This window comes from Anser brachyrhynchus (assembly GCF_964034855.1).
Source record: "Anser brachyrhynchus genome assembly, chromosome: 4".
Lineage (NCBI taxonomy): Eukaryota > Metazoa > Chordata > Aves > Anseriformes > Anatidae > Anser > Anser brachyrhynchus.
In genome coordinates this window covers 60,108,534-60,128,612 of record NC_137698.1, presented here as the reverse complement: position 1 = coordinate 60,128,612, position 20,079 = coordinate 60,108,534, and the positions used below count along the sequence as shown (strand labels likewise).

The 20,079-nt window shown below is 37.0% G+C and overlaps 1 protein-coding gene across 2 annotated transcripts in view; it reads left to right on the top strand.

Annotated features, from left to right (window-relative positions):
* Positions 1-20,079, top strand: part of PI4K2B (phosphatidylinositol 4-kinase type 2 beta) — a gene marked incomplete at its 5' end in the record, with an annotated part of 21,487 nt that extends 1,408 nt beyond the window's left edge. Inside the window, 10 exons of one of the 2 annotated variants that reach the window (XM_080590879.1) lie at positions 1,632-1,967; positions 4,450-4,607; positions 9,777-9,977; positions 10,511-10,642; positions 11,967-12,120; positions 13,108-13,175; positions 13,547-13,646; positions 14,884-15,017; positions 16,096-16,155; positions 18,403-20,079. In XM_080590879.1, the coding sequence (XP_080447005.1) occupies positions 1,739-1,967; positions 4,450-4,607; positions 9,777-9,977; positions 10,511-10,642; positions 11,967-12,120; positions 13,108-13,175; positions 13,547-13,646; positions 14,884-15,017; positions 16,096-16,155; positions 18,403-18,576 (1,410 nt within the window). In that variant the 3' untranslated portion in view covers positions 18,577-20,079. Of the gene's footprint in view, positions 1-1,631; positions 1,968-4,449; positions 4,608-9,776; positions 9,978-10,510; positions 10,643-11,966; positions 12,121-13,107; positions 13,176-13,546; positions 13,647-14,883; positions 15,018-16,095; positions 16,156-18,402 lie in introns of those variants that run through there. The other variant, XM_080590878.1, reaches the window with a different exon arrangement.

Sequence of the window (20,079 nt, the reverse complement as noted above, 5' to 3'; positions counted from 1 at the left end):
AGGTAGCTAATTGAGAGTATTAGCTACTCAGATTTAAAATTAATTGTTTGTTAATAACTATTATGGTGATGTGTATTTTGTTGAATGATGAGCTGTTGTAACATTTGAACTCTGCACCATTGAAGACGGAGGCAATGTAAAGGCTTCTTGAGATCAAAACATGGGCAAGTTACAGAATTCTCATTACAACAGATCAAAAGTAAGCGTTAAGTGTGTGTACACGTACACTAGCATGTGTAGATGGATCCCTAAAGCAGAAGAAATAACTGATGAGTTATTTCTTGTTTACCTTATTCAAAAGAAATAATTCTTAAATCTTTTAGAAACCCATGGGTGAGCTGTTTAACACAATGCTAACAACTCACCCTACTGTAACTAAACCTACTGCAACTACTGTAGCTAAAGGAAGACGCATTCTTCTGTAGTGATGTGCTGAGCAACATGTTAAGAGGTTTCTCATTTTAGTCTGACCTTTTTGTTTGCTTCATGCAGAAAATAAGCAGGATAATTTTCTGCGCTGCACATTGCATCCAGTTGTTGTATACTTCATATTCTTGTTTACTGGGCATAAAATGCCTATTCATTTGGAGTCACAATTGACTGAATATGTTCATTTTGAATAGAGAGGAATGGAAACAGAAATGTAAATGTGAACAGATTTTAACAAATGTTACAGATACTAATGATTACACAACTAAACATCCCAACTTTGTTCCAAAGTCCACTGGCTGACAGGTAACCTGAGACAAAACAAACACAAGTGAAGTATTTCAGCGAGGCTTTATTTTGTTAGTAACCGAGCAAAGTAATTTTTTTTCCATGATCCAGGTAATGTACAGAATGAATCATTATGGCATGAATAATTATGAGAATAATGAATAATAAATGCACATAATTGTTTTAGCTGAGAACTGCCTCGCTCCTGGTACAGCCCAGAATCTCAGTTCTGTAAAGGTACTCCAAGTATGTGTTTTTGTGTCTTATTTCACTAACGCCTCTGAGTGCTGTGCTGAGGAGGAGTGCCCTTGTATAGGGAAATGTAGGAGGCTGCGTCCAGGTCACAGTTTGATGCCGTCTGATGGGTTTCACTTCAGTGAATACTTTACTGAATTCTTCCAGTTAGAGCGTGTCAGGACGGTTGTGGGAAGGTGCAAACAATTATGATACGCTGGTGTTGTTTTCCCTCATTGCTTTTCCGCTTCCCTTTGGAAGTTGCACTCTGTGGCCTGTGCAGAACATCTTGTAAGGTGGGAGAGGAGCTGGGGAGCGGGAATTGGTGTCCAGGAACCAATCCAGCTTCAGATTTGGAGCTAAAGGAGACGTTTCAGGGCTGTTTTGTTGCATGACCAGCGTTTTGAGGCCGGCAGGTGCGATTTCCTCGAGGAGCACGGCGCAGCGCTGCACCCCACCACCCCGCGCTGCCTCACAGCGCCGTTTCCCTAGCACCTGCCGCTGCCCCAGCACCCTGCGGGCAGCTCCCCCCTCCAGATAACCTACAGCGGGACCCTCCCCGTCCCCGCGCGGTTTCCCGAGCACTGTTTCACCACAGCACCCGCGACCCCCGGGCCTTGAGGCGGCCCCAGGGGGCTCCCGCAGCCGCCCTCAGCCCCCTCAGGCGGCGGGGGCGGGCAGCGCGCATGCGCGGCGCGGCGGCGGGCCCGGCGGTGGCGGCGAGGCCGCCATGGGGCGCGGCGGAGGGGCCTGAGCCCGGCGGCGCCTCCCCCGTCCCCGTCCCCTCATGGCGGAGCCCGAGGAGCCGCTGCTGCGCCTCGCCGAGCCGCCGCCTCACGCCGGGCCGCCAGCGGTAGTCAGAGCAGCGCCCGGCGGGGCCGTCAGGCTGTGCGGGGAGCCGCGGGAGGAGGAGGACGACGAGGAGGAGGAGGAGGAGGAGGAAGGCGCCGAGGGGGATGGCGAGGAGGAGCCCCTGCTGCGGCCCTCCTGGGGCAGGGAGCCCCGCCGCGCCGCAGGTACGTGCCGGCACCCAGCGGGGGCTGCGGGCGGCCCCGGCACCCTTCCGACGTTTGTCTTCCGTGAATTTCTCTGCTTGCCGTGTCTCCGAATCCCACCTCGAAGAGGGAGAGGATTGGGGGGGGTAAAAACCCAGAAACGCGCGGGCTCAGTTATGAAACTGGAAAGCATGAGCACGGCTGGTGGCCAGTGTTAAGTATTTGTGCCAGGTGATAACCTACAGAACCGTTGTTTGCTGCTTCTCCTCAGACTTTCAAGCTTTCTGCTGCCCTATGGCTTTGCAAACAGGTGTGCACCTAGGGGTTAGCTCTTCTAAGAAAGGTTTGTGGCACTGACTTCATTTGTTGTTCTAATCATACAGTAGGATTTCTTGCCAGAGACAGGTTTAAAAAGAAAGTTTCTTTTGCAAGAGTAGTTCATTGTAAAAACAACCAACCAACCCTTCCCCACCAATCTGAGCAAAATAAACTATGCTAGTAACTTTTCCTTAGTAGCCATAGGGAGTTTTTGCTAGCATAATGTGTTTAAACATAAGGAAAAAAAAAAGAAAAAAATATTACGTAACGCTTCAGAGTGGAGACGAGAGCCATGTGTCTTGCCCTGCTGGGGCAATAAGGATGGTGAATGCAGAGCTCTTGGGATCTGCCCAAGACCATGTAAGAAAGTCTTAGAGCAGCATCTTTTGTCTCAGTCTCGTTTCCCTGTCCTCGCCTTCTCTGTCTGTCAGACACTTGTAGGTGCAGGAGTCTTTCCTGCTGTTGCCTGGGTCACGTGGAACAAATGCACCAGGTGTTATGCATGATTATTACAACACTGAGACTGTCTCGTAATACGATTATGGTCAGAACATGCATAGGAAGAGATGGAATTGGTTGAAGGGACAACCCTTACTAATGTTAAGAGAGTGTAAAGGAAGTTTAGTGTTACAGGAATTGTCATGCTACACTGACAAAATATATTGGTTTAGCTTATGTCATTGCTAACTTGATGGAAGAACAGGTTGAAGTGTACACTTGGGTGACAGCCCTGGTGTCCTTGGGATGTCTTCTTCGTTCAAACACAGCAGCTTCACAGCCTCAGACCTCGTGTGAACTAACTTGAGAACAGTTAGATGGACAGTTAGACTGTGGGGGTGAGCCCTGGTCTCCCGGATGGGGGTTTTCTTGAAAGAGTCATTTTCACAGCTGTTGCAAGAAGAACCTTGAACACTCAACAACTTTTAAGTTCAGAGACAGTACTAGAAACAAGAAGTGAATGTTACATGTTTTCACAGTGGAAAATTTGATTATTTTAATCCTGGAAGAAGGAAACCAACTTGGAAGACTCTTCCACTTTCAACAGACACCGCTTCTGAGTAAAGTGGCATATTTTCACTTGGGGACTATTGGTAAACTGAAAGGAAACTTCTTAAAACTGCCAACGTCCTTCTTTTCAGCCATATGTTTTTGTACGCCCCCGTCGCCGTAGTGATGGCTTTCTAGTAGCACAGTAGCAACACAAACAAATCCTGTGTTTCAAATATTTTTTCTTGAGCATACAGCATAATATATTTTTTTTTATTTTTAATTTAATACATTCTTCCTGCAGCTATATTTCATTTAAGAAGACACATGACTGAAGAATATATTCCCCGAGACAGTAAGGATTCTTATGGTTACAGGTTCTGGGGTTAATGTCAAGGAATTAAAAACTGACCTCTGAGAAAGCTAGCCTAAAGATATGTTGCAGAAATCTTCAGTTTAAAAACTTGCACACAAAAAAATTGGAAAAAGTTTTAAGAGTAACACAAGTATTAACGCCTGCCAACTGCTTTTCTAGTTAATTTTCTAAATGTCCCTTATCTACATAGAGCTGATCTTTTCGTCAGTGTGCGAAGAAGTTCTACAAGTGGTGGTGCTTTAATGCTGGAATGGTGCTGGCATGCCATGCGTGATTGGGATGTGGATGCCACTTGTCAGCTCTACGTGTAGCATACTGCTTTGTGAATAGCATTGTTGTGTCTTAGGAGCAGTTAGTGAACGTGCTAGCCAAGCTGAGAGCTGAATGATGTGATACCATCCTAGTAGTGGTTAATGGACAAGTTTACTTTGTTAGCTTTTTCTACAGAGGAACAGGAATCTTAATAAAAGTGATATGTAAATCTTTAGTGCATTCATGTATCTTTTATGGGTATTTTTGATTTTTCTTTTTTTTTTTTAGGCTTCATTATGTAAATAAATTTTTAAAAAATCATTGGAAAGTATAAACACTTTGCAAGGGTAGTCTCAAATGTTGTAAAAGTGTTGTAGATCTGGCTGAGGTTTATTAGATGTGGGTAAATCAGTGGGCAAGCTTGCACTGATTTAATGGGCTGGATTTTTCAGTCTGCTATTGACAAAGCATTAGCAGGGAAAGCTATTAGTTCTTCTGTGTGTTTACTTACATTGTTATTCATTCTTAGTACAAATTGCACTTAAAATTGCTTATTTCCTTATTTTTCAGGGCATACAGGACACGCTGTTGATATGAATACGTTTTTAGATGATCCAGAATTTGCAGAAATCATTCTGAGAGCAGAGCAAGCTATAGAGTGTGGAGTTTTCCCAGAAAGAATCTCTCAAGGATCCAGTGGGAGCTACTTTGCTAAGGACCCAAAAGGGGTGAGCAAAATATTTCAAATTCAGAGACTCTAACACTTAATTTAAAATGAAACTTATAAATTCCTTTTGAATTGAAAGCCTTTTACCTAAGTTCCTTAGTACTTTATGGTATGCCAAAATCTATGTTGGAAAAGTCAACACAAGTAAATATTTGGACTTCACTTATGCTGCAAGATGTTAGAAATGTAAATAACTGTTGTTTCTCTGTTGCAGTTTTATCATGATTTGGATGATCTGCACCAGAGAAATATGGAGGAAATAAAAGGGTCTCTTTAACCTCTGAAAACAATTCAGGGATTTTTTTTTTTTTTGTGCAGAATCTAACATTTTGTTCTCTGTATACTTCTATGGATTTTGTTTTGAAACAACCGGGCTTCTAATTTGGGTGCTGTTAAGAGTTCTTTAGCAAGCCTTCAATGTTTTTATCTCTTCTTTGTAGATTGTCTTATATTTAAGATGGTTTTGTTTCTTTGCTCCTATATAATTGGTAGACTGGCAAGATGAGTGATACAACCAAATCTGCCTTTTTACTTATACTTGTCTGCTAAATCTTAACTTGGTAGTTTTTGTTTCCCTTTCTTTCCCTTAGTACTAAATGGTACCTGAAATAGGTATGGTACCATCAAAGAGGTGACAAAGAAGTTAGTTACCTGAACAGATTGCTTGAAAAGTAACATTTGGGTAGAATTCTTTAATAAGATGACATACTTCTTCACACTTCAGACTTACTTTCACACTGTTTTCTTTAAATCAGAAATACTTTGCTTACGGACCTGTTCTAAAGAGTGGAGGACTCAAAACATTTTCAGCAACTACCAAAAAGACCGTTCCCTATACCTTTGATTTGTTTTATCCAATTTTATTTTAAGTTCCATCAACAATCTTTGGTTTTAGGTAGATGTAGATGTTTGTTAATTCTGAGATCCTAGTCGAGGTGGACATGGAAGCTGTAACACTTCAAGTGCCTAGGTTTTCAGAACGCCTTCGAGATCACTTCCTGCATCTCCAGAAAGGTCATTTCCCATTTGTTTAGGGATTATCTTTATTTTTGTTTTAGTTTTTATTCGTATTGTTGGTCAGTACAGAATATATTCCTGTTCTGCCACTTACTTTTCGTAGATGTCCAGCTTGTTTTAATGCCAGATTTCTGATGATGACATTTATGCTTTTGAGTCAGTGATTGCCTGACTTAATTCAAATAAATACGTGAATAACTTATGTTGTGTTCTCATTCTAAATTTATTGCTAATGTACAGTGGTAGAACTACCTCTAGAAAATCCAAGAACTGCATGTTATAGTTCAGGCTCTTGTGTTCCAGGAACATTTGTTAGCAGTGAGCCCCCTCATCCTACTGGAGGAGAGCCTAAGTAGGTTGGGAAGGAGGAGGTCTCTCTTTTTGAAATTGGACGAATAAAACATTCTTTTCTCTAATCAGTTTATGGGATTCTTGCTTATGCCTAGAATGCTGTTTTTATGAAAGCTTGTTCAGTTTCATTAGTTTTTTAACTTCAAGTCCCTTCTCTACTTCGTTAGTTTAGTTCTTTGTCAGTTTTCAGCTTGTATATTTAATATATGCATTTTCAAGTAGTATACTATTTTTGAAGAGATTTTTAAATTAAGATTACATTTTAGGATTTTTTCCTGGTGTATATTAATCAAGTAAGGAAGCAGATACTTGTCTAATACTTTTAAAGAATTTATTGCTTAACTTGCTTCTACAGTGTTATGCTAAAAATGTTTTCAATCTGCTTAAGTGGAGTTTTCTTAATGCTGTGCAATCAAAGTGTCTTATTCTTTGAAAGTTAGGGCCAATAGGGCTAGAAAAGTCATTCTTGTTGTGTATCTCCATGTGTGTAAATATCTTTGAGGAGATGCTTGAGGCTCACAGTGTCCAGGAGCTAATGAGAACGTAAGCATCGTTTTTGTAACCATAGTATTATAGATGGAGCACCTTGTTTCTATGTTTCTTATGTGGTGATTCTGTTGGTTTTATTTCTGTTTTGCAGTGGGGTGTTGGTTTTGTTCCCGGGAGTGACTTGCTCACCTCTCCCCACTTCATGCAGGTCATTGTTTTGAATGTGTCTAGGAGAAGTGAAGACTTAAACTAAAAATTTGGTGATTTTTTTTTTTTAGTGGAGGCCAGAAAGATTTCATTGCAAAATATTGCAAAAAAATATTTACTACCATGACTGAGAATAATACTGAATTCCTAGCTTACTTTGAATTTTGCTTTTGTTCTTCGCGCTTAGACCTTACCTAAATTTGTTATCCTTATTAAAGGTCTGATTAAAAAATATAATTTTGCCAGTACTCTGACTCCCATTTGTAGAATGGATTTCATGTCCTGTTTGACGGAGTGTTGCATCATCCTACTTCAGACCAGTTTTGTGACTTGCTTTCTCCTACTCTTCTTGAGTAATCTTCTCGTTATGTGGGAAAGAGCTTATTAAAAGATGCACTCAGCCTTCTTACTGGTCAGCTTCTGCACTGTTTACCCACGCTAATACCAGCTTAGAGCTAAGACGTTGCCACTAGGTCATCTTACTGATTTGATTCTTCCAGAAATACAAAACTAAAATTGTCTAATTAAAATTATCACCTTTGTGTATTTTATTGGCATAGTTCTATACTGATAAGCAGCAGTTCAGTACTTGAGCAGCACTCTTGCTGAAATGATGAATATTTCTGCATTCATTGCTCACTGTGTAACCAGGAAAGAAAAAGAGATCGTCTGCTGCAAACACAAACTCTTCTGCAAGGTGTTTCTGACCATCCAGCTCTTGGCTAACTGGTAATGTCAATGGAGCCTGTCTAGAAATTGGTTTCGGCTTGCACAATGAAGGCTGGCCTGCTGGGCTGTCTGCTTACTGAGCTGTCTGGTTTTACTCCGGTCCTCAACATCAGTGGCTCTGAAAAATTTATCATGGCTCAAACTTGAGGGAAAACTTGAAAACCATATCTCGATTTGATGCTACAGCACAGCGTGGTCCAGGCGAGTACTGGAACGAGCTAAGCTCCTTCTTAGAACGTTCAGTTTGCGGGAAGTGTTACCCAGAGAGTGACTCAGAAAGGAGATCATGAATGGCTTGGCATATACTACCACGTACACCACTGCGTCTCTGAGAAACAGAAAGCTGCTAGCTTTGTTTTGAGCAGGCAGGTACGTGTGAGTCAACAGGAATACTTAAATAACTTCTTAACAATTCTAAACCTAACGTTGGGGTTTTGACTAAAGTCGTATACCAAGTACATTCAGTTTCCAAAGCATTGTGACTTTTTAAAAAGGCCAATTACTGATGTATTATGTGCAGAGAACATAGGTTTGCATCCCGGACTGTCATGTCACAGAGAATGCTTATTGTAAACTTAAAAGCCTTTTGTGGAGGCCTAAATTGAATAGTAAATGTTCCCTTGCATAGAATTTGCTTGCAATTCTGAAGATACTCTTCGAATCACAGATAGCAGCATGTTGAAAACATAAGAGAACTTTTGTCACTATGTTTCCTCTTGATAGGAAGCTTATTTTATAGGATGAATGCAACTAGTGATATTTTGTAACTCTTTGTTCTGGTAGTTGATGGGATGACTCCAACCGGATGGGCAGGACAGGTGCTGTACTAGTGTCTGGTGGCTTGGGTACTGTTTACAAATGGAATGAAGCAAATTCCCTGTAGCTAATTTTGTCCAAAGCGGGATTAAAGGCAGGTCCAGAACAACTAGCTAGTTCATCTCCATAATCTAGCAGAACTGGCAGTTCATGGAGAAGGATGCTAGTTTCTGACAGCCAGCAAATTTATTTATGACTTGTAGTGTTAAACAGCTACGAAAACTGTGGTATGGCTACCGTCAATGTTTGGTTTATTTAGAGAGTCACTTTTTTTTGGTAAAGATTCAGAAAAATTAATATGTGAAAATATTTTAAATGGTTGTTTTCAATATTTATTAGATAGGACCATTAGGCTAGAGTTTATCACATGTAATTGGAAGGTTATCTATTTCAGTGTAATAAGAATCTTGCGGTTTGAGGTTAACAAATATAGAATCATGTGTAGGAGGCACCTTGAGAAATCATCTCTTTAAGACAATCGTGCTTTACAGCACAGGCATTAACAGGATTCCTGATGAATGCATGGCTAACATGTTCTTAGTGGCATCCTGTTTTGGAGACAGCACAATCCAGAAGTTTGTTGCAGTCTGGTTCAAAAGAGTTTTGCTTTGTATTTTATCTGCTGGGTTTTAAGCATATGATTTCTTGTTTCATTAACAGTAAATGTGTTATTTGTTTCTCTATAGCAAGCTGTTGCATGGTTCATTTTGTGTCCCATTTTCTGTTCTTTAGACTAAACAACCTCAGTTCATACAATCTTTCATTATTCACATTTTTCTGCTTATGCTGATTGTTTTCTACAATTTTCTCCAGTTAGTTCACGGATTTCTTGAAGCATAATGTCCAAAATTGAACACAGTACTTTGAGTAATTTTAAGCTTTGGCTCAATGTCTCCAATGAAAATAGTGGCTGACAGTATGAATTGTCAGCTTCGAGTCAAGGAATCTACGGCAGTAGTAAATTACACCACTCTTCGGAATTGCAAAGTGCAGTTTTTTATTTTGATCTATTCTAACTAAAAGCAATAAATAAAATGAATACAAAATATAAAATGTAACACTTGATTATTTGCATTCTGTATATTTGTTGCTTTCCTGGAGCCATTTTGTCTCTGTCTCAAATATCTAATAAATCTGGAATATCTAATCAATCAATCAAGCTGAAACTGCTTTTTGAAGCTACTTTTAAAAGCTCTTTTCTATTTTAAAATGCAGTCCTTTTTAATTTTGTAAAACTAGTAAATGTTAGCTGGTTTTGATTTTCTGTTATGAAGAGTTTAATTTGAATTTGTGCTACTTCTAGAAAAGCGTTCAGTGATGCATCTATTTGATATATCTTTTATTAGATCTATTATTATTATCTTTTTATTATTAGATCTATATTATTATCTTTTTATATATCTTTTGTTAGATCTAGTTTTATGATGTTATCTAAAAAGAGCAATTGTAAAATGCAATGGTTAGTATTTAAAATTATTTTGAAAACTTTTTAACTGAAAGTATTGGTTAATATTTTGCAACTTAAAGCATTCATAGTTTAATTTTATATTATTTATCCTAGAAAACTATTGGAGTATTCAAACCAAAATCTGAAGAGCCTTATGGACATCTAAATCCAAAATGGACCAAATATTTTCACAAGATTTGTTGTCCTTGCTGCTTTGGCAGAGGCTGCCTCGTTCCAAATCAGGGATATCTCTCTGAAGCTGGTGCCTATCTTGTAGATGACAAGCTGGGGCTAGGAGTTGTACCCAAAACTAAGGTAAAAGTTCAAATATATAAATTATTGAATGCAAATATACAGTCACAGATGTGTCGGTCTCTGGACTGTGGTTGTGAAGACATCTTTGTGTATCATGCATTAGTCCTGAGTCAATTACAGACTATTGCAAGTCCTAGTGCACAGTGGTTTAGTGTAGAAACAGTGACTGTATATTTTTTGTTTTACAGGGTAAGTCTGAGAGCTTAATTCTTTCTTTTTTTTTTTTTTTGAGCTACTTTAGCTTTTAGTATTTTCTGCTATTTTTGTGCTTTGTAATTTGGTGTGAAGCATCAGGATTGCAAATAGCAGCATATAAAGATTCAAATTTAAACGTATTTCATCACATTTCTGTTTGGGATATGTAAAATCACAAATATTCACCTTTTCCTATAAAACTTGCCTGTTGGAAATGCCTGATGCTCCTTTTTGCTTTCTTTGCAACTGAGCATAAAATTTTCTGTTAATCTGTAAATAAAATAAAGAACTGTGCTGTGTTTTTAACATTTGTAATGGCTATGTTTTCATATTTTAAGGTTGTCTGGCTTGTCAGTGAGACCTTTAATTACAGTGCAATAGATCGTGCAAAGTCAAGAGGAAAAAAATACGCTTTAGAGAAAGTGCCAAAAGTTGGTAAAAAATTTAATCGAATTGGACTACCTCCTAAGGTAAGATTAAAGATAAGTGATCTGTGTTTTTCCTTACTCATACAAAACCTTGAATAATAAAAAAACCGTCAACAGTAGAAGAAAAAGCTTGTTGCCTATTTAAAAATTATTTCTGAATGATTGATGGTTGATATAACTGTTACTAGGCAAAATCTGACCACTCTTACAGCATTTCTTCTCTTAGACTATATTTATGATCTAACCGTTTTTATATCAGTTTGCAGGCTAGCTTTTCTGTTGGAGGAGAAAAGCACATTAAAATATTGTACCTCCCTCTTTGTGCTTTTCTTGACTGTTTAGTGACATTCCCTTCAGTGTCTTTTTTTATATTGCATAATTGTTTCTCCCATTGGTATTTATCTAATTCTTTCATATTTCCTAAATCTTTCTCTCCCTTCTATTTGTTTTTCTTCTTTCAGGTATCCTATTGTTACGTTCATCCTACCTTCCTTCTTGTGTACATTACTTCACTGACAAAAACCTCTCATCTTTCTTGTATCCCCAGAACCTCACCACAGTGTCTACTCCTAATCTTTAAAAACACAGATTATGTACAGCACTGGTACTTGTCATTTCAAGCAATTTTGGTTCATGTGACACATGTTATGCAAGCTGGTATCAGCATGGTTACTCGACACACTGTATATTCATCCACATCTCAGCATGCGTGCATCTATCTGCATTTTATGTCTCAAATATAATCCCTCTTTTCAATTTTAATCTTGAGCATCTTTGCTGTTGCCCACACATATGGAGTCTATTCAGTCTGTAGTTTTATTCCTTGGACTCTTGGGAAAAGTATTTCATGCAAAAAGTATCTGTCTTGAAAAAAAAAAAGTAACCAAAGCTGCTGGTCTCATCAATGAACATACAAGCTTTTCAGAGAGGAAGATTTTTCTGCTGTAGATTTTGGTGAGTTTCCTATGAACTGGTGAACCAACTGTTCCCAATGAAAAAGAATAGATTGTATTTCTTCCTCTTTACTTGAAATATTACTCGTAATACCAGACATTCATTTATGTTGGTTTGTCTGGCTATGCTTTGTTCCCGGTAAACTCATTGAGTACTTAAACACATTAAGAAACAAACCAAACAAAAAAAATCCTAATGATAGATTTTTTTGATTTTTTTTTTTAAGAATTTAGGAGTGAAAAAGAAAACACTTAATCTTTTTTTTATATGTATATCACTCCTGCTAGGTGGTGTAATATTTCCACCTGTTCTGTACTGTGAAAGGATATCATCAATTTTTCTGTTAAAGATAAAATTATTTAAATGGACCTATGTGGGAGTGTTTTCCATACACAGTTTTTTAATGTTTCAGGTTGGCTCCTTCCAGCTGTTTGTTGAAGGATATAAGGAAGCTGACTACTGGCTCAGGAAGTTTGAAACTGATCCTTTACCTGAAAACACACGGAAAGAATTCCAGTCACAGTTTGAAAGACTGGTTATCTTAGATTATGTCATCAGAAATACAGGTATCATAGTGTCCTGCAGTATGTCCCTATTCTCTTGATACAGAAATTGTAAATAATGCTGACTGAAAGCTATCAATGAAGGCGTTAATGCATTTCAAATGTTTGTCTTGCAAGTGAAGGCCAGAATGCTGCATTTAAAACTTCTTAAAAACCACAAAACTTGAGATGCAAACATTACATGTTAGAATATGACAAAATCCAAACAACTTTGTGTTGGATCAACAGCAACCTTTTGTTGGATCAACATTAAATATTAGAATGACTATATCCAAACAATGTTTTTATTTAATTTAAGAGTTCAAAAACAAATACTTCTTTCATTTCACTTCAGTTGTGTCAGTTGGCTATTAACTTGTTTCCCCAAATTAGGGTAAGGGATGATGGGGGTTCAGGAAGGATAAGAGAAGCCACAACTACCATCCCTTTTATGCTAAGCTGGATACCATTAACAGCACACTTTCACATCAGTGCAAAATGCTTTGTATTCATTGTGACCAGGCACTGAAGTACAACTGCGATGCGTATCTGTACTCCTGGGTTCGTGTTTCTTTCACTCAGAGGCTGAGATTCTTCTTTTGACTTTGTAGGTGATTTATTTTTCCTCTAAGATGCAAAGGCAGTTTTATCGAAATGTTTCCTTTGTTGCTTCATCTGAGCTGTGCATCTTTAGTGTTCTTCAGGCATGCCAGCATCCGAGGATATTTCTTTATTGATGTTTTACAGTATATTCATCCAGTTAGGGAACCTAAAGAAGTAATATATAGTTAAGAATGCTTGGTAAATTTTCAGTCATTCCAGCAAATCAATTACCTCAAAGGTTTTATTAAAGGTAAAACGTGTTGATTTGGGGGGGAGGGGTTGTATGTGAACAGTTTTGCCTGACTCCTTTGGTAAATCCTCAGTTTACAATATTAGTCTTTCTATACAATTTTAGATGCTCATTACTTTGTAAATGACATGTTGTGACATGCATTTTCTTGTTTAAAGACAGAGGTAATGATAACTGGTTAGTCAGGTACGAAAAACAAGATGATGGGCCTGATCTGTCAGATAAGGTAAGAAAATATTCTGAAACACTGAACTGTTCTGTATCTTGTTCTTGCCTGGGATTAAGTAAATGGCTTTAATCCTGGTACATAGTCTTAAGAAATCTGATACTGCAAATTATTCTAGGCAAAGTGAGTGGAAAAGCTATTTGGATTAGACTAGCCTGAATAGAGAGAGCACTGCTGGAAGTTATTTTTGTGCTTTTTTTCTTTACTAGTTTGGACTATTAGTAATAAAACTGTCTGCTGTTTCTTAAGTACATTTTACATTTCTACATTTCTACAGCTATTCCTGTGCTGCTTATCTTGTACTTGTATTTTAATGTATATCACTATTTTTGTAAGCACATAAGCATCCCTTTGAAATATTCCTTCCCTAGGATATCCAGTGGACTGTAGCTGAAGAATCTACTATTAAAATTGCTGCAATTGACAATGGATTAGCTTTTCCTTTTAAGCATCCTGATGAGTGGAGGGCGTGTAAGTGTTGCATTCTTCAATAATTTGGGGGAAGTAACTTCTAAATAAGTATTTGCAGTCTGGTTTCATAGTTTTTTACTATTATAACCCATCACTGTAGTTATATATCGAATCTTTAAATAATAGCATACTTTACTTCAGAAAGTTAGCAATGAATTGTATTTCTGCAGTGGCATATGCAGTTTCATCCTTGTTAATGTGTGTTTTTGTTAACCCTTAAAACTGTGTAAACTGGTAGTGGAACTGAAAAAATACCAGTGTTTCTCACATTTTTCTCTTAATGTCATATAAAATGACTCGAGTGTAAGGATATACAACTTGTCTCTCTAATGGCAAATTTTCTATTTCAAAAGTATTTTAAGGGTATTGTTTTAAGTGAATAAGCAGACAATCTGCATGTTATTTTTACTCCTCTTCAGCTTTAGCTTAGTAATCTCCAGTTAATACTATGTCCAAGCAGATCGGATATTGATATTTCCAATAAATCTAGATTGCATCTGAAAACATCTCTGACTACTTAGAGTTTAGAGGGAAGTGCCTGGCGGTGCTTACAATTATTTGTCTGAACTATTAGCCAAACAGGTAATTATGACTTAAGTGTGGGCTAGTTTTGTGGGTAAAAGGCTAGCTAATTACCCCACTCACAGCTCTGCGTAGTCCTAGACATCTTGATACTCAATAGCTGCTGTCCCAAGGTATCTCTCTGCTACAGTCAATTCTGCGGACATGGCAATGCCTCCTTCCCTTAAAGGTGGTAGGAAACATGGCAATGCTTGCCTTCTCTTGAAGAAGCTGATTAATAGCAGCTACATGAAAAATTCAGAATATTTTTCTCAGTGTACTTAGAAGAAGGCATCTTAATAGAAACAAAAGACTGTTAAAAATAGGTACTTCTTTGTTCTTCAGTATAAACTGAACATCTGAAAGATTTCTGATTGTAGCCATTATTTTATTCCAGAGGAAACTGCATTACTGCACAAGGAGAAAGCCTCTACTTCTGTTTACAGTATTTAGTTATTGCTTAAACTAAATACTTAAATATGTTTTCACTGTTTGGAAAAAAGCTAAGTAGTTGCTTTTGTAGTTGCAGCCAGATGAGGTATGTGGGGTAACAGGCAATGCTGTGAAAAAGTGTGTGTTACTGAGAACTTTCAAGAGGGAACACAGCAGTGGTAAGCATTTAAAAATTTAATTTTTGCCTGTTGTTAATCTGAAAATGTGTTTTACCTACATTTAGATCCCTTTCACTGGGCTTGGCTTCCTCAAGCACAAGTTCCCTTCTCTCAGGAGACCAGAGACTTAGTTCTTCCTCGCATCTCTGATATGAACTTTGTACAGGATCTTTGTGAAGATCTTCATGAACTATTTAAGGTGAGCAGGTTACCGTGAATTTGACATTACTGAAGAACCTAACTGTTCCATTGCAATTATTAGCTGTTTTTTCTTTTTATGATTTTAACTTGTGTATGCCATGAAGCAGCTTTAACACTGGCATGGGTTTATATAATTAGAGGAAACCATCACCGTTGTGACTAATCAGCCCATCTGAACACATAATTAATTTTTATATATTTAAGTATCACATAATTAAGGCTAGTTAATTTTTATATCTCAAATATCTGTAAGGATTCCATTTAACATACCTCTATAGTGTGTATACACTTTAACTGTATTAGCCCAAGAAATCTTACATTTAATATAACTTACAGTACCTGTATACCTTTTATATGCTTAATTTTACGTACTTTTATTGTGTAAAGCTGATACTGAAATCTTGACCATTGTTATTTTAAATAAGGTTTCAAGTGAAAACTTTGTCAAATTTATTTTAAAGATACTGAAACTGTGCTACAACATTGACGTGTAATGGAATCTCCTTGTCTGAAACATTCCATAAACAATTATGTGTTTTGGTAGAGAACTTGTAAAATTCACTAATGTATCTCATGATCATTTAGATTATTCCACTTGAACGGGGTGGAAAAAAAAATATGTGATTTCAAACTTAATGAAAATGCAGCAGTAACTTCAAAGCTAGATCCTGAAATGCTGCCACTAATATTTCCATCTGACTCAGCTGCATTCAAAGTGACTCTGGGTTTTCTGTTAAACCCAGTAGAATTTGAAGGATTTAATAAAACTGGAGGAGGAAGAGGTATTCCATTTGCAGAGTAAAGGTGTGGGTCCAAGTAGTTTAGCACTGGCGTTTAATGCATAGGTAGGCCGGCTTAAGTGGTATTTATTGATATATTCTACTTTTATGATATGATAAATCATTTGTTTTCATATATGCAAATTTTCTGCAATAAGTGGACTCTTCTGAAATTTGTTGTGTTGGCAAATATGACCGTGCATAAGATGAACTTGATTAATTTGCATGCCAAACACATAGCTGAAAACAAATAGGTCATTTCCTATAGTAACTGTTTTTTTTTTGTTTTTAATAAAGACTGATAAAGGATTTGACAAGGCTACTTTTGAAAACCAAATGTCTGTTATGAGGGGGCAGGTAAGACTGCATTTCAAAAATATATATATAATTTGTCATCACTTCTCAGATGTTAATTTTTGTATCTCGGGGGTAGGGGGACACAAACTCCTATACATTTGAAAGACACTTGAAGGTCTTTTCATCTTAGACTAAATTTCTTTCTAGAGGTTGTTCTTATTGGCATATACTCAAGACAACAGCACATACTGTTTCTTTTCTTTTATAAAATATTTTCTAAAATGTAGTTGGAGGTTTGGTGTGTTTTTTTTTCGGGGGGGGGGGCAGGGAATGGAGATGTACATACCTGTATATGCTTAGACGTATATGCTGTATAGACTGTATATGCTTAGAGATGTACATACCTGTATATGCTTAGTTAAAAAACAATCCATCAAAGAATAGTCATGAATTTGGATGGAAAAAAATGGTGGGAAATATAGGTATGTTACTAAATATGACTTAATTTTGGAGGATTAACTTCATTAAAGTTTTACAAGGAAGAAATGAGGTAATAGAATTTCTTCATCCTAGCAGATGTCAGAACCAGTGATTAGCAAAGTAACTCAGGTATTTCCAGATTAGAAATTTGGTGACAACTAAGCCTTTTTTTAAGAACACTGAAGCAAGGGAGGAAAAGGTTTTCTTCATCTCCTTGCTGCTTTAAAATTGGTGTGATGTGCTAGAAAACAAGCTTTAGCTAAAACTTTAATTCAATTCATTCTGGAGTAAGCTAGGCATAAACCAGTGATTTGTGAAAACAATTGGATGAATTAATAGTCCTTTTAGCCCTGAATTTACTGAGAGTGACTCCTGTATTCTTAAATTCAGCATGGGTACTTTAAAGCCAGACATTCACAACTCCAGGAGTGGCTTAATCTGACTTTTTTTCCTATATCAGGAAGTGCCTTGCACAAGACTACTGTTCTTAGTCAAACATACTCTCGGTTAACATTAGTTTTGTGTGTTGGCTAAAAGCCAACAAACCTTATTCCATTTAATTATTAATAGTTATTTTTGAAATAATTATTTGGAGAAGTTTGTGCAGTTGCTGGAAGTACGCTGAAGTATTCATCCATCTTAAACTGGGTTAAGTGGCTTTTTGTGATGAGTCGATTGGCTACAGGGAATCTGTTCTTTAAGAAAAAGCTACAGGGAAAAAAGCTAATTTCTATAATTGTGAGAGATCTAGCTAAGGATGTCTAAACTAATTTCCCCCTAAAAAGGCTGAATCTGGACCCTTTCTTCCAACGTTTTTCTTGAGGGGGATTTCAGCAGAGAATTTTAAAAAAACTTTTCTACCTTTGCAAGAATATGTCACTACAAATGATGCCTTCTAGCAATGATATTTAGACTTGCTTTTGGTGTAAAAAAAAAAAAAAAAAAAAGTATGTTTCAAGTAAGTTTATAGTTAAAATGGATAACTACATTGATTATGAAAGAAGATAGTAATCTTTAGTTCATGCTGTTTGGAGTGATAGCCAAAATACCTGTTAAAATACGTTGTTAAAAAAAGAAGAACCTAAATGTAAGAATGATAAAGGGCAATGTATTTTGTACGTTAGGCTTCAGGCAACTTTAAATCTGAGGAACTGAAAGTAGTTAGAAGCATGTTGTTGTGAAGCAGGGGAAAAATTCTGGGAAGAGTTTCAAACCCAACTTAAACAATTTTCAAGAATATAGCAATTATGCAACCAAGTAATGCAGACCTACAGAGGATTGCCTTAGGACTTAGGAAATGTAAGTGAAAAGAGGAGTTTCTAGAAGAGCCGATTTGCATTAAGCCATGCTAAGGAATTTCTTCAGCCATGGAAGTGTGGAATGAACAGAAGGTCAGTGAGTTGCACAAGGGAAGAGACATTGTGCCAGAGGGGAAAAAAGGGGGTTGAGATTACAGCTAATGCAAGTATGTCAGCAAAACTGAATTTGAATGCTTGCTGTAGTTTACAGTAAGGATACTATTGAACATGGAGCAAATTATCAGGGTAGGTAGTGAGCACTGAAGTTTTGGAAGTAATAATTTACTTATAGATCTGTCTATCTTCCTTTTTAAAAATTGGAAGAGGATTAACATAATAAAAGAGTAAGATAGTCAAATAGCAGTTGGATGTTATAATGTTACCAAATAAGGTATTTCTACTTGGAATTGATAAATCAATTCTGTAGAAGACTGTGTTATTGAATAAAACGAGTGACAGCTAAACCTATAAGCCTGTTAGCCACAGATTAACTTGTGTGCCCTCACCTTACCTGCTTTTACTCTTTTAGATACTAAACCTTACTCAGGCATTAAAGGATGGAAAAAGTCCCATTCAGCTTGTTCAGATGCCACGTGTGATTGTGGAGCGAAGTAGCACTGGAAGTCAGGGCCGAATTGTTCATCTGAGTAACGCATTCACACAGACCTTTCATAGCAGGAAGCCTTTCTTTTCCTCCTGGTAGCAACAGAAATATATGGGAAGAGTAAACTTCTCTAACTGTAGTAAGCTACTTCTGTGTAAAGGCTCTGCAATAATGTACTTCTGCTGTATACCAAGAGCTCCGACTGCCGACACCTCAGTACTTAAATTCTAAAAGACTTAAGAAATGTATTTTGAATGTAATAAGTTTACAATTTTTGTGTCAAAATTGTGAATTCATATGTCAGGGAATGAGAAGAACTTGTCCATACTGTATTTTTATAGGCTAATTTAATGTATTCTGAATAATACTAAAGGGAAGATGCATAGTTTGCATATGCTGAGAAACTACTTTTGAATACAACAGGAATTCTTTTTGTTTAGTATAAATGTGAGAACCTATACCCTATCAATTTCTTTTTATATGCTCTTTAAAAAAAAAAATAAGTGCAGAATGCTATCTTTGTGAAAATGCTTTTCCTTGGAATTTCTTCCTGATGTTTTAAGCTGTTTATAGATTTTTCATAGGCTAGTTACTTGAAAAAAGTCATGCACTTAAGAAAATAATAATAATAAAAAACCTGCTATGGAGACACAAGTGAAAGAAAGGGAGAAGGGAAAATATGCTTCATGTAGATTTTTTTTTTGCACATGGGGACCAAAATGGTTAAATAGTTTTCAGTTGAATTATAGCAAAATTCATCCCCAGTAAGTACACACAGTTTCTACTGTGACAAAATGAACTGAGTGTACATTTCAAAGGTTGAAGCTTCACCTGTAGCTTTTAGAACTCGTGTATTTAATTACACGTATGGAAAATGTGAGATTTTTGTTGTGATGAATCTATGAAGAATTGCACAATGTTACAGGTTGGATTCTCAATATGAATATAAATGTGTTCATCAGTCACCAAAGTGGTTCTTCACTGTTAATGACAGAAGCACTATTCATCTCAAAGCCTGTCTGCCTTCTGAATTTCTATCCAAACACACTATTATTTTTTGACTGGAAAAAAAAATACTGTAATACATAGAGCACAGAGACTTATAATTGGACTCTTAGCAATGTCATGCTTATTTGCCAATTTTCATTTATGTTTAAGTTGTGTCTTAAGACATGATGGTCATGCTTCTAGATCCATGGCTTATGTTACATGATAAATATTTTGGTAATTTTCTGGACAGTGAAGACTGGGAATGGGAGAAAATTGCTGCTTTTATGAAACCTTCAGTATTTCAGACATTGCTGTATTTTGTAATTCTAAGCAATACTGTTGAACTCAAATAATAAAATGCTTGTATTTTATATAATTTTGAGTGGATGTAAATATTAATGTAGCATGTTAGCAATTCACATGATTAACTGAATTGTTTAAGCCTTAAATGTAAAACTTACTGTGCGGTGGAGTTCAAAATGAGACTGAAATGACCACCTTTATAAACTTTCCATGATTTGTTTTTATCCGAACAGTTTATTAAAATTTAAAGAAGGTATTTATGTACCAGACCTCCTACTGAAGAAAATAAATGTCATAGTTGAAAATGCA